This window comes from Strix uralensis, chromosome 2 (assembly GCF_047716275.1).
Source record: "Strix uralensis isolate ZFMK-TIS-50842 chromosome 2, bStrUra1, whole genome shotgun sequence".
NCBI lineage: Eukaryota > Metazoa > Chordata > Aves > Strigiformes > Strigidae > Strix > Strix uralensis.
Window position 1 is genome coordinate 6,826,982 of NC_133973.1, and position 14,124 is coordinate 6,841,105.

At 43.0% G+C, this 14,124-nt stretch overlaps 1 protein-coding gene across 2 annotated transcripts in view; it reads right to left on the reverse strand.

Moving 5' to 3' along the window:
* Window positions 1-2,595: 2,595 nt before the first annotated feature.
* Window positions 2,596-14,124, reverse strand: part of TBX15 (T-box transcription factor 15) — a 97,720-nt gene continuing 86,191 nt past the window's right edge. For both annotated transcript variants that reach the window (XM_074860852.1, XM_074860851.1), the window contains one exon: window positions 2,596-3,380. In XM_074860852.1, coding sequence (XP_074716953.1) covers window positions 2,596-3,380 — 785 coding nt within the window. The remainder of the gene's footprint in view (window positions 3,381-14,124) is intronic.

Genomic DNA, 14,124 nt, shown 5'->3' on the forward strand with positions numbered 1-14,124 from the left:
AAACTGGGGTTCCAGTTCTTCACACTAATATTGAAGGCTGTGCCCTACACCTGTCTTTTGCTTTCTTCAGTGACTCTTTCCAGAGATAATTTTTGATAAAATTAATTTTTGTTTTACTCAAGATTAGAAACATATATTTTGATACTGAGAATTACTTTGATTATTTTGAATCAAAGCTGAAATACAGACTCATTCACAAAGAATTAAATGGAATAAATAACAAAATGCAATCTAATGCAAATAGCCAGCAGACTGAAATACTGGTTCACACAACATACTATTAACCTGTAGAAATCATTGCCATAGGATGGAATCAAACCCAAAAGCATGGCAAACCTCAAAGCACAGATTGAAGAGTACTTCTGAAAGATTCTGAAAGGCCTTTAGAAAGTCTATGAAACTCCCTGTTACAAGATTAAACCAAGAATTAATTCTTAGGGGTAAACAGAAGACAACAAGGGGAGGGACAGATTTTCTCCCATCCATAGTGCCTCCAACCCTTTTTTGGCAGCATCCACAGCCAGGCACAGTAAAAGCCAGAATACAGTTGGACAGACTAGGCACAGAACTGGGAATGGTATAGGTATATTTATCTTCCCCTGTAAAAATAAAAGTTAAGAAATGCTTGCAGAATTTATCTTTCAAAGTCTTTATACTTTCCTGGTGCTTTTTCAGTTCAGAAAAACAGTTTATTGACACAAAGAAAGCTGCAAACTCTGCAGCCATAACTTACAGCCAAGTTTAGGGCTTCAGCTTCCCCACTGCTTTCAGTATTAATGTCTCAATCTCATATTAGAAATGTAGTACAAATGAAAAGCTGACACATATCCCGAAATGACATTTAAAAATGAGAAACAAATCATACTGTTATTTGTAAGTATTATTTTCTATATTGACTATGAAAAACTATTCTGAAGAGCTTTTTATTAGACTTTAACAATCAAAATAACAACTCTAGCTCTCTGTAAGACACACTTCCTGTGAAAGCAGGCACCTGACAGATCCCAAGCAACTTTTAAAATTTCTTGAGAAGACAGAATTTTTATTTTTATTGTAATATTGCCTGGACTTCACAATTCAGCACCGTGTTTTCATTTCTTCTCTTGTGCAAACAGGCGTGACAGTATTTTGAAAATGTCTCTCTCTAGAATACCACTGGGGAAGCCTCACAGACAGAAAAAAACACAGAGGAAACAATTGCAAAGATTTATTTAGCGCATTCTGTGCTTGGCACTTAGAAACAGAGTTCCGTGCATAGGGCAAATCTTTATACACCTTTTTCTTCATACATATTTTACATACCATTTTTATTGCCCTCTTTTATATTCATAATATTGAATCCCCCACTAGGCATATAAATACATTTATCTACAACACCTCACAACAAATCTCAATAATATCTGTATTCTGTTACTTGGTATTTGCATTTTCACACAACTTAAATGCATAGCTTGCACCAAGCTACAATTGTTTTCTTATTTTTAAAGGATTTGAAGAAAAAAAAAAAAAAGAGAAGAAAAAAAACAGAAAAGAAAGATGTCAAAAGGCAATGATCTATTTGGTTAAACAGAGATCATGTGGCAGGCGGGAGGTTGACGAATACTCGACCTCACTGTTACTGAAATGCTAATGATTTTCTATGGCAACTCTTGCATGCAAGGTGAGGGAGGCCGGCTTCACTTCTGCAGAGCAGAGCTCTCTTTTCTTATTGCTCTTCCCTGTGAGCTCAGTCTGAACAGTTTCCTCCATTGGGTTGAGTGCTGTGGGACACACGTTCTCCACAAAGGCCATCATCCATTCAGTTTGGGTGCATCACTTCGGGTCACGTCAACCGTGAGCCCTCTCTACCCCATGCATATTTCTGAAGATCATTCCCTTCTTATGTCTGAGGCTCGCTTGTGGGTTAAAAATTTTCTCTCTCTTCTCTCTCTCCCATCTCCATCTGCAGGCTGGGTGCTGGTAAGCTCGACCCTCACAAAGAAACCACTGGTTGGGCAGAGCTGTGGTGAAAATGCAGAAACCTCTTTGGGAAGAGAAGCTCCAGCCCAGCAGTGCCATTCCAGTGCTACAGTGGGAGAAGGACCCACGGGCCACTGCTGGCTTCAGAAATGGGCTAAGCCACTCCAGCAGTGAGGAACGGTCTGGGAAGAGGGAGGTCTTTAAAGCTATGGGCAGTACAGCTTCAAAGGTTGAAGCCTTGAGAGACTGCCTTTCTTCAACACCCAGACGAGACAGCACAGGGGCACGGCTTCCTCCACGCCGAGAGCTCACACTAGCTGAGAGTTAATGCATAAACAGTATATTTAGCTGCTTCTCTCCAGCTTCTCATTAAAGTCATGCCCTTCTCTCTGCAATGTCCAGAAAGAGCAGACACTCCATGCCAGGTCTGGAGGCCCTGGGCTACAAGCTGCAATGCCTGTCAGTTGAGGCTTTCCACAAGGTTCTGTAGCACATACCTAGATGGCTTGTATTCTTATTTATCATTACAATACTAGTTCCACTATAAGTTTGAAGGCAAAAAGGTACTGGGATGGGTTTACTCCTGGCAATGACGAAGGTCCAGCTGCCTTCGATGCCAAGGAGAAACATGGCTTGTTAGACCATGTGCACAGACATCTGTGAGGAGGAGCCCTGAACCGCACCATACTGTCTGTTGTCACAGGCGTTGGCTGTCTGCTGGTTGCTGGAGGGAGGGCTGATCATGTGCATCCCGTGATCCATCCCTGTGGAAAGGTATTGCCTCTCTCCGAAGGCCCCGCTGGACGGGGAAGAGCAGAGTAAAGTGCTTTGGGAGGTGGTGAGTTTCTCCGGGCTCGCCGCCAGCCTGGGTGAAGCAGGGAAATTGTATCCATAGAGGTTGTAGGGATTGTGCAGGGAGAAGGCATTGTAGGAGCTCTGCTGCATGTGGCCACCACCAAACATGTGTGAAGAGGAGGAGGTGGAGGCAGGGTTGCCTGCTTGCATGACATACTGAAACTGGGAGCTGGGGAAGGATCCCAGCTGGCTGCTGTATGCCTCCATCTTGCTGTTGCTAGGCAGGGAGGAAGGAGTCGGCATTCCTGAGATCAAGGATGGAGTCCTCTGAGGCATGAAGGTTTCTGAGGGCTGCGAGGCGGAAGCGGTGCCACTCTGCAGCCGGTTGTAGCCACCATCACTCAGCCCTGGGTAGCTCTGCAAGGCAGCCATGTTGCTTCTGGCACACGGGGGATAATCAGATAGGTTGAGGTTGCAAAGCTGACTCTCCCGGCAGCCAACGTTGAAAGTGTTGGGGGCCAGATGAAAGGCTGGAGGGGAGCAGGATGGAGAGAGAAGGTGAGAGGAAGCAGAGGGTGATGGGGTCCCTGTGCTGGAGGTGGTCGGGGAGGTGCCTGTGCTGCCTCCTGCAAAACAAAACACATAGGAGGATGTTCAGGGCCCAGGATAAACATCTGCAGAACGAGACAGTCTCATTAAAAAACAACTTAGTTTAATAAAGAAACAAGGGTGGTAAAATGGCCGCTGGAAAGCTCAGCCTTTCTTGGCAAGGGCCCTCACTTTATTAATAGCATGCCTTGATCTTTCCTGCTGCTTTTTTGTTATGACTTTGTTTTTCAAAAGAAGTTTTCTTCCCTTTTAAAATAGGAGAGGGCAGCAAGCCTGCCACAGAGCAATGGAAAGCACTGGGAAAAGCTGCGAGGAACCACTATTCCATCAGTCAAGAAATCTGCCATTTCCAGGCATGTTTATCTAGTCCTTTTTCTTTTAAAAAAAAAAAAAGTCTTTTCTCCTCTCTCCTGGTCTGCAGAAAACCACCAGTCAGTGAGCTGTATGGTGCTGCTACAAACATGCTTTATCATCCGCTCAGGGGGCTTGCAGCAGGAAGTGGCTGAAAGCATGTTGGACTTCTGCACCGTTCAAGTTTTTTCGGATGGTTCAAATGGTGCAGTGGTACTGATTTAAGTCAGAAGTAACACTAAAATGAATGGACACAGTTTCAGGCTATAGCCTGTTCCACAGGGTGGAGAAAGAGGATGTATCAGGTTTTTAAATCATGTATTTAGCTTTAAAAGGGATTCCATATGTTGTATCACTGGTGTTAACAAAATACTGAGATATATGCCTGTTGGTAGTATCGATGTATTATACAGTATTTATGCTATGAATGATAGAATTGATTCTTTTGCACAGCAGGAATGGTCACATGTTCTGACCTGGGAAAATAATACTGAATAATTCTACCAAGAACAGTAATAAACTGAAAGTAAGTGATATGAAGAAGCTGATGGCACAATTTTGAGCTTGAGAAGAGATTACTTATAGGCAAGATTCTGAGTTAGAGGAAGTTTCCTTGATCAACCAGGAAAATCAGTTCTGTGCTTAAGGAAATGCAGTTTTCTGGTGTGAAACTTTTTGTTTGTTTGTTTGAATGATTCTCTTTGCATAAGATCCCATTTCTGCAACTAACACTGAAGACTCTTGTAAAAGGAGCATAGAGGTGGTGGTGAAGAGATTTGACTGGGGGCTAAATAGAATCAGAGGAACTAGGAAGACAACTGGTGAGGACCATTTTGGACAAGCTAGAAAATGACAGGTGAGAGGTGAAGGGACTGGAAAAGAAGGCGTTAGAGTGGGCAGCTGAAATTTAACCAAGCCAGAGATTGCACATTGAAGATCAAAAGTAAGGGACAGCTTTCTCTTGTATCGCCTTGTGGGGAAAAAAAAAAAACAGCAGGATTTTGAGAACAGTCTAGGTTTGCCGCTTGATGAAAAGAGAAGAGGTGGTGTTGATGGTTAAGAGATGCACTAGAAAGACAGGTTCTGAGTCAGTATATGATGGTGAGAATGTAAACGAAATTATATCTGACTCTTTCTGACACATCTAGGATGAAACAGAGTGGGGCAATAGAGTGGAAATGTAACTTTGAGACATTGACATTAATAATATTTGGGATACTTTTTTTTTCCAAACAAGAGCCAGAAAAAAAAAAAAAAAAAAAAAAAACAAACAAACAACCTTGGGTAAGTATAGTCTGGAGTGGCTGTCATTGACCTAGATAGCATCAAGAAAATGGATGTTTCTGTGTTGCTAAGTCAAAACAGTCATCCCCATTACCAGCCATGGGGAGGAATGCTTATTGCTAAGCCACTGACTCCTTTTGTCATTCATTCAGAAACATAAAAGAGAAACATAGCATCAAATCTCCATTAAAATTAACAAGAAAATTTGATGTTTCAAATGGCATCATAGACTCCCTATATTCCCTCCTTGACAACACCGAAATGCTCAAATTTGCTAGCGTATTTTAGATCCAGAGTTCAAAGACTTTTTGTGTGAATTTCTAATTTAGCATTTATTTTAAAAGGTACACTTCCCTGCTCCATTAAAGTCTCTAAAAGACAATCTCTGGCTAATTTTGTTGCGGTAAATTAAGATGGTACCTCCTCCAGCCTTTCTCCCTGTCTCTGTTACAGGTTGTCAATACTGAAGCAGGGTCAGCAGGAGGAAACGTCTCTACACATGTCATTTCATTGCAAAGTCTATTTTAGTTGAAATTGCTGATAAAGGTGAGATTGAACCGAGGTACATGATTACAGACACACATTTTCCTGTCAGCCCTACACTAAAGAGGGTAACCTCCAACAGAGAGGGCAAGCAGACAGCTGAGTTCATATATCATCACTTAGCTATCAAAGCTTAAAATACAGAGATCACATAATCACAAAACAAATACAGCACAAAGTGAGATGTATTCAACCCACAGTAATCCCGCACTTGATTCTTTACACCACATATTTCATGAACAAACTTCAGACGGTGACTTACTTGCTGACAGTGTCTGGAGAATAAGTAAAAATACATATGTATATGTATGAGCATTTAATGATCTGTTTGAAATAAAATACGTAGAATAGATGATTAACTGCAATGTCTTCATTTCAGTCTTCCCTTACCCCATAGTTAACCTTTAAAAACTATGCAGAAGAGCACACACACCAGTTACCTCAAGCATTAGGCTTTAAACATCTGCTAAGGAGTTACGATTGAGTTGTACCTTAACTGAGGCTTTGGCTCCACAGAATAAGAGTAAGTAGGGATCTCTGACTAACAATTGCAAGAGTTGCTTAATGGTTCCAAAACTGAGAACGGCACATTTCATGTTACCTCCAAAAATGGACTGAAGTGATTCTGCTCTGAATTATCCCTGTTTGTGGGCCAACAGAAAAACCCTGAAGTGACAACACAGCAATTAGGAAACAAAGTAAAAAAAAATCTTTTTTTTTTTTCTCTGTAACTTTAAAATGATGAGGCAGTGAGAGATCTATCAATGGGACCAAAAGCCAGACCTGATGACTCTCTTTCAAGAATGCTTCGCGGCCGGTGTCAACCACAAGCCCAGAACACACCACACTTCTGCTGCAACAGAGCATAACACAGAAGCCTGAAGTTCCTGATCATTTCCAGAATAATCTTTACACCTTTAAGTGGAATGGAAAACAGTACAAAGCAAGGCCCATCTCAGCTCACTCTCTTCAGAAGGCAAACAGCTCCACTCTGCTTTATATTTCTCCACTCTGAATTATATTTCTTATCCCTCTTTGCTGGCAGTGCTATGTATGAGCCAAACACAACCTGGACTTTTGTGAAGTTATAACTTGGACTATAGTTGTTACAGTCAGCCAAATACCCCTAGAGATGGCTACAAGCCCAGCAAGTATATCCACACCATACTACGGTCTCAGATACACAGATGTGTATGTCGTTTTAATGGAAGGCATGGATACAAACCAATCTAGTTAAACTGATACACAATGCTATGTTTGGGTCTGGTTTAAGTCAACTGAAACCACATTTAAGCAAGAACAAAATGAATCCCTCAATATTCTCCCCTGTTCCTTTCCTATACCCACTGTTCCCCCTGGAAATAGTTGCCAACACCAACAGCATTTACCGGTAATGTCACAGTATCTCTCACCAACACACTTACCATGATTCCAAAGTGATTAATTACTATTGTGTCTGGTCTCCAAAAGATCATTTCTGGCCCTGCATACATCAGTCCTACATATGTGTGGTTAGCAAGTCACATTTGTATAAAAAAATACAAGGTTCATAACTTCAGAGCTACCTCCTTTGCATCTGAACCCTGTCCTGCATGGCAGATCAAAGTGTCTGTCCTCACAGTGTCCTGCTGTTACGTTCAGGGCTTAGCCAAGCACTGGTGCCCTCCTGAAAGGAGCCTGCGCTCTGTCTGGGCATGCAAGTGATAACTCAGTTGACCTTATCAAAGGGACAGGAACAGTTCCAAAGAGGGGGAGTGGCGAATGATCTAGTGCGAGAAAGGTCAAAACTTGCAAACTGGACTGGAGAGTCATTGGTAAGGAGGAGAGGTGGGAAAAAGAAGAATGAAATCGTGGTGGAAGACAGAGAAACCCTGTGGAGAGGGTGCAATGTAAAGGCAAACTTTTTTCCTTATGCCAGCGTTCCTTCTTGTGACACCATATAGAAATGCTGGCTGTGCACCAGTGTCAAATACCTGCCCACAAGGATTAGGGAAGAAACTACAGCTTCTCATCTGGGTACAAGTAAGACTGCCATTAAAAATTCATCCCAAGTAGCTTATGACTGGTCTTTCCTTCCTATCACCTCTGTCCTTCTAAGTCTTGGTAGTGGTGCTGTCTCTATATACGTTCCAAATAGACCCTGGCTTTTGCTTTCACCTAGACTGAGCTTGCATTAAGGACAATTTCTGTAAACTGCAAGCCCAAACATACCCAGTCCATGGGTATGATGTGCCTTAAAATGAGGAACTAGAGTATTCTTGAAGCATTCAGCATGCCAGGGCATCTGAAAGGCAACTGGGACCTCTTCCACACAGGGCAGGTCACGTAGCGAACTTCTAACGCTGGAGTGTAGATGGAAAACACATCTGCCAGCAGCCAACATTAGCCAAGGGAGCCTTCTGGCAACAGGAAGATAGGGGGGAGAGCATCAGTGTCAAGGGAGTCTGAAGCAATTGTGCATGGAAAATTTTCTTACAAATGACACCACACTAGTCAGTTGACCCAAAACTTATCCCAAGCTCCTTTATCTGAAAGGACCACATAAATCATGCTTTGGACTCCACTGCAGTGTATTTCCCTTGCTAATGTTTCCAGGCATCGGTTGCTACCATCACCTGCAGTGCCTCCATACAAACCTCTCAGTCCTTGAAGTCCTTGCTTAGGGCAGAGGAGGAGAGCAAACGCAAGTGGAAGCTGCAGTCAGCACAAGGTAGCTGAACAAAAGTGCCATGCCCTGTGCAACAGCAAAGTCTCATCCGACAGCTGAGAGCTTTAATGTAGCTTGGGCAACTTGATCACTGCCATTATTTGACCACATCTGTAGCCTACAGCTCTTAGCATGGTTGGGCTCAGACAGTGATAACCTGGTATTCACTGTCTCGTTAAGAACAGATGTGGCTGAGGGTCCTCAGAGCTTGTGCCTTGACTTTCTAACAAGGATGGGAACAGCAAGGTCAATTGTCTTAAGATTTTACATTTTGACATGTCAGTCAGCACAAAGTTCTTTTTCTTTGAGTTCAAATGCTTCTTAAACAGACCGGCCTGCTTCTGCATACAAGCTAGTTTAGCTTACCAAGGCTGCACGTATGAGCTGTGTGTTCAGCATGGCCAGCCTATGGCCCATAGGCTGTACTCAGCCCAACAGGACAGTTTCAGGCCCACAACCTCAGCCCAGCCATCTTCTCCCACCTTCAGATGCGAGCAGGACCTAGCCCAAAGGCCAGATGCTTGGGAGTGATAGGTGCACAACCTCGCTGATCGGTCTCCTGGAGGAGCCACGGCCCCTCTTGTGACACATGCCCAACATGTTGGCATCTCCACCAAGTGATAAGCATGTGTCCGAGCACCTGAGTGTGTGGGAAAGAGGGTCTGTGGCCACTAGCCATTCATCTGGCTCACGGCTCTCCTTCTGGCGATTAACTTGAGCGAATAAGCCCTCCTGAGAGGCAGTTTTTATTCACTTGGGCACAGAGCCATGCTAATGCAGCTCTCCAGCTTTCCAAATGGAGCTGGCTGGGAGCTGGCATGTGTCTGGCCAGCATGGAGGAGGAGCCTGTCCATGCAGACATACTCTAAGTCACTCCTGAAAGGCCTGGGTTTTGTGAAGACTATACAGACATACACATATGTAAAGGGACTTTTTAAACCATGGGAGTGACCAACTCTTCCCAGTTTTTTCCAATGTTCTACACAACAGTAAATAAATGTGGTGGCATGCATACAAGAAAACAAATTTGAACAAAAATCCCACTCCTGTTCTGTGCATTTGTATATGCATGCACCCCAAGTATGGTTTATGAAACTTACTCCCAGTCTTCCAAGTTACTGCACCTTTGGTCACAGAACAAAGATTAAGTATTTGCCCAAAGATGGAAATCTGAGACAGTAATGAGGGAGGGTTTGTGGAGATTGCCAGGTGACGTGACTGATAGATTATGAGGCCAGAGGGTGTGCCACTGTAATCATCTGATCTCATGTCCTTTAAGAGCCAGGCCTAGCACAAATCTGGATTCATTTCTGCTTCAAGCAGCACATGCCTCGGTCCTACTCAACACCTACTTGCATCTCCAGGCATCTAAATGCCACAAAATCAGGTGTCACTACTGGTTTCAATATCATGACAACTTTTGCCTTGCAAGTATAAATGACAGACCAAGGTCTCTCTTCCCATTCCTAGCTTTCCAAAACTCAAGCCTAAAACTTCAGAAAGACTGAAAGATTCTTCATCACATTCTTCTTGCGCCATCACTACCCCTCTGAGTTCCCTCTTCACCACCTTGGAAAACTAAACAGCTTTGATGCCTCTTCCTCATCCTCTCACCCAGCAAGGGCAGGGCCACCTCATCTGTGACGTGCTGGACTCTCTCTTCGTTCTTTCCACATTTCTAGGAATGAAAACTTTCCACTTTCATGGGAATGAGAGCTGTTTCTGTCTTCATGGAGTGTAGCTGCCTGTTTTCTCTCTAGAGCCCTTGGCCAATTATCAAATTATGAATCCGCTGGTAAAATCTTTAAAAGGCCCAAATGAAACCTGAAATCTACCACATGGCAAGTTGCTGGGGTGGTAGAGGAAACATAAAGAGTGCTTTGTAGTTCTTTGAGATGCAGCTCACAGAGCGCAAAAAAGATTGTTACAGCAATAGATTTAAGGGGGAAAGTATGTACTGTATGGCACAAAAGTGCGGAATGAAAGAAAAATTTGTTTAAGTTTAGTAAATTATAGAGAAAGACCTTTTTTTATAAGTTTGCCTCAGATTACAAGAATCACTGGAATTAATGGTAAATCTAGAACAACTCAGAATAACACTTTACTTCCCTTTAGCTTTAGTAACACAAACTGAGCAGTCAGAAAGCTAGAGAAACTTGCCTTAGTCATCCTCGAAGATAAAATATTTTCAAGATCTAATGGTAAAAAACAACCCTTTTTTCCAATGTGGGCAAAAAGTACAATTCAGGATGTCTGATTTCCATTCCTATCTATATCCAGAGTACCAAGAGATCTTACCCAAAAGTAAGAGACAACAACCCTTTCCCAGTCCCCCCAGACTGTCTTTAATACAAGAGTTTCTGATCTTCATATAAACACATGGTATCCTTGGGCCAGCTCCATGCTGTCTCAGGAAAAGGCCTCTTGGATGTGATTTTCTGTCTTTTGCGCAGACACTTGTAACGCAGTGTACACACTTTCATGAGCTGTATGTCAGCTCCTAGAGAAATGTCTCCTGTTTCCCTTCTTCAAGTACAGACAGATCAAATCATCTCAGGTTTGGAGGATGATGAACCCCTCACTTTAGCAGAGAAGATTGCTCATCAGTGATAATTATGCACTGTCCCTCACACTTACAACCATCATCTGGGCACAGACATTGACAAGGGGGTCATGTACCAAAAGCTATCCAGGAGATGACACTGAATGGAAGCAGGATTGCAGGAAAGGGCTCCCTGTGGCACAAATCCTTCAGGAGGTCACAACAGAAGCTGCTGCAACTTTGCAGCTGAGATTAACTGAAATTGGAGTGATTTCTTTGGTGGTGACAGAAGTAAACTGAATTGTAAACCTCTACTGCCAATCTTGATGTGGTCTGTTCTGGGCCAACACAGGCCCTGGAAGCTCCAGCACATTAAACAATTAAAAATATGATAAACAACTATAAAACCCCAGAGACACTGTAGTTCAAACTTTCTAAACTGAGGAAAAATGTCACAGTATTGTGGCAAGCTCAAAGCACATGCCACTTTGTATTCGTAACAAAATAATGTGCCGCTCTGAGCAAATTGTGCGACTCTTCAACGTATCATTGCTCCCCTCCAGTCATTCATGTGAAATATGATCACCACCCATGAGATAACAGAGATTTAGGCTTCAGTAACTAGACTTTGGGGTAAACACTTCCCTGGAGTAGCAAGAGTGCTTCAGGCTCCTTTCAGGTCGTCAGGGAGTGGCACAGACTGTGACTCTCAGCCCCTTATGTCACATCTGGGAGGGTATTTTAGCTTTTCACTGTGAAAGATGAGACCTTGAAGCACCAGAAACGCCCCTTCCCTAAAGAAAAACTGTCTGCAGCTCAACCAAGAAGCTGGAACGGTTTGTTCCCTGTTGCTTCGTTTAAATGAGGCAATCTATGAGCCATTTGAAGTATGCAGCAGAAATCAGCGCTTGATCCCAATAACTCTGGCAACAACTGCTGTTTCCAATCTCCTCTTCAAGGTCAAAAGAATCAAGAAGATAATTGAGACCAAACCCAGATATCTGACCTCTGCCAATAGCCTAGACCGTTCACAATTGATTTCAAAAGGGAAGCAGCATCCAGATTATCCTGGTGGCATTGCTGAGAGAACCAATGGCTGCCGTTGGGAGGCAAGTGGCCAAGCAGATGTATTTGTAGGTTGTTCAGCCTTCTTTGACACCAGCAGCTCCGCTCTTCTAGCAGATGCTATTTTAGGGTTCCAGGATCTCAGATAAAGCCAAAAGGATCTTAACAGTTATTTGCTTCTTTCTGTCTCAAGATGCCTCTGATGCCTTCAGATGAAGTTCTAGAGGTCTCAGTCTTCCCTCCACTCGACACCAATACACATTTGTGCATTCACGATATTGTTTTCAGATGGGTGCAATCAGGGCAGCTCTCTCAGCACCAGCCCCAGCAAGGAGAAGAATATTATACCAAAGAAGAAATGAGTAACAAGCAGTACAGACAAACTTTGGCAAGACAGAGGTGATGCCTGCCCAAAAAGGGTAATGTTTACAGACAGGGAAGATGGAAAAGCAGCAACACCTCAGCTCAGGGTATCTGGCTCCCATCTGCTGATACATCATGCAGCCTTAGGGTCTGTCTGGAACCATCGCTACTACAAGAAAACATTGTTCCTTTCCAGCAGTAAATGAGAAGATTGAACCTCTTCCACACAGAAGAGGGAGCCTTTTGTGCATATCCTTGTTGATGTAAGACTGCAGGGTTGTGATGTTCCCTCTCAGAGGAAGACACTAGGAGCCATACTCAATCACCAGTTTGTACACACATGCTGCTCTAGAAAGAGCAGCATACTTGCTGCTACCAGAGATACTTACTGATACTAGAGATAGTCTGACTGGTGAGGAGCACACTCCTCTTTGCCTCCAGTACCCTTCCAGACAAATTTCAAGCTGTTGATGTTAATCTCAACAACCATTAAAAGTTTTGCAGAATCTCTACCTCAGGTCTCCAAATCCAAGATCAATGCAGATGCTCAAGTTGATGAAGAACAGGTTGAATCTACTGAAAGCAATTGGTAGAGTCCTCAGCAAAAGCACTTATTCAATAAAAGATACCCCATTTTAAAAGAAAGCTGCCTTGAGAACTCACCAGTCAAAGCTAAGATGCTTGACTCTTGTGGATTTGGTATGCATGTATCAAAACAGTAATTTTAATGGTGAAGTAAAATTTTATGTGCTGCAAACCTGCTGATAATACTACATTGGGTGACTCTCATACTGGTCCTGAAGTTCTGCTTAGAAGGCAATTGGTTTTGCCAGCTGCCAGGGTACCTTCAATTTTACTTCTTGCATAAGTCAGCAGCTTTTGTAGGAAGGATCAGATAATGATCACTGTTCTAGCATTGTCACAGTGCCTTTCTAGTCTCTATGTCCTGGCAAAATTTACAGTCACTGGTAGTGCTCTGCTCATCACAATATCCTGTGGGAAACTGTATATCACATAGGAGCCAGCAATGACTCTTTTTACTCTTGGAAAGCGACACAATCCAGAGTTACTGGAACTCTTATTTTCTTTTTCCCCACTCTCTTCTTTTTTTTTTTTTTTTTTTTTTTTTTTATGTTCCCTGTTAAAATCAAGAAACTGAGCCACATATTTTTAATAATGAGAATCTGGATGAGGTTCAATCTAAATTTTGAAAATATATTCCAATTAAAGACTTTAATAGATTCTTGGCTTTCCCTACATCTCATTGCCATGTGCATTCAATAATCCCAAGCCCCCTTTTTCCCTAGTAATAAGTAGACTGCAGAGCGGGTGACATCATTCTCCAGAAGGTCAGCCTCTCCTGGACTGCTGTTTTCTAAGCACTTCTTGCAAAGGTTTTGTTCAGAGGGGACTTTTTTTTCCAAGTTGGCTGCAGATCTGCTGTGATTGTGTCAAACATGGCGCTTGCCCTTGTAAAGCTGTGATGATTTTCGGATTGCGTGCTCCAAAACAGAGGTTTTGTTCTCAGGCCAGAGGGTTTTACTGACAGAAACAGCACGTTCTTCTCCTTGGTAGGACAATATGGTGACGACTCAGGTCACAGACCTGCAGAGACTTACTGATGCGCTTTACTTCAATGGCAACATGTGCAAATAAATCTTGTGGACTTCTAGAGTCAACCACACCAGGCATCTGTGTGACCGGTCATAATATCAGGCTCTTCAGTTTGTGTGGCAGCTGAATCCTATCGTTCTGTAGATTAGAAAGTTATTTAATCCCTGTATGAAACAGCTGCAACCAGCATGCCAAGTCTTGATTCGGTGTGTCACTGTGGCCCTTGCTCAACACAGCTTGGGCCAAACAAATAAGCAAAGCACTAGGATGTATGTTGAATGGCAGAAAGAAT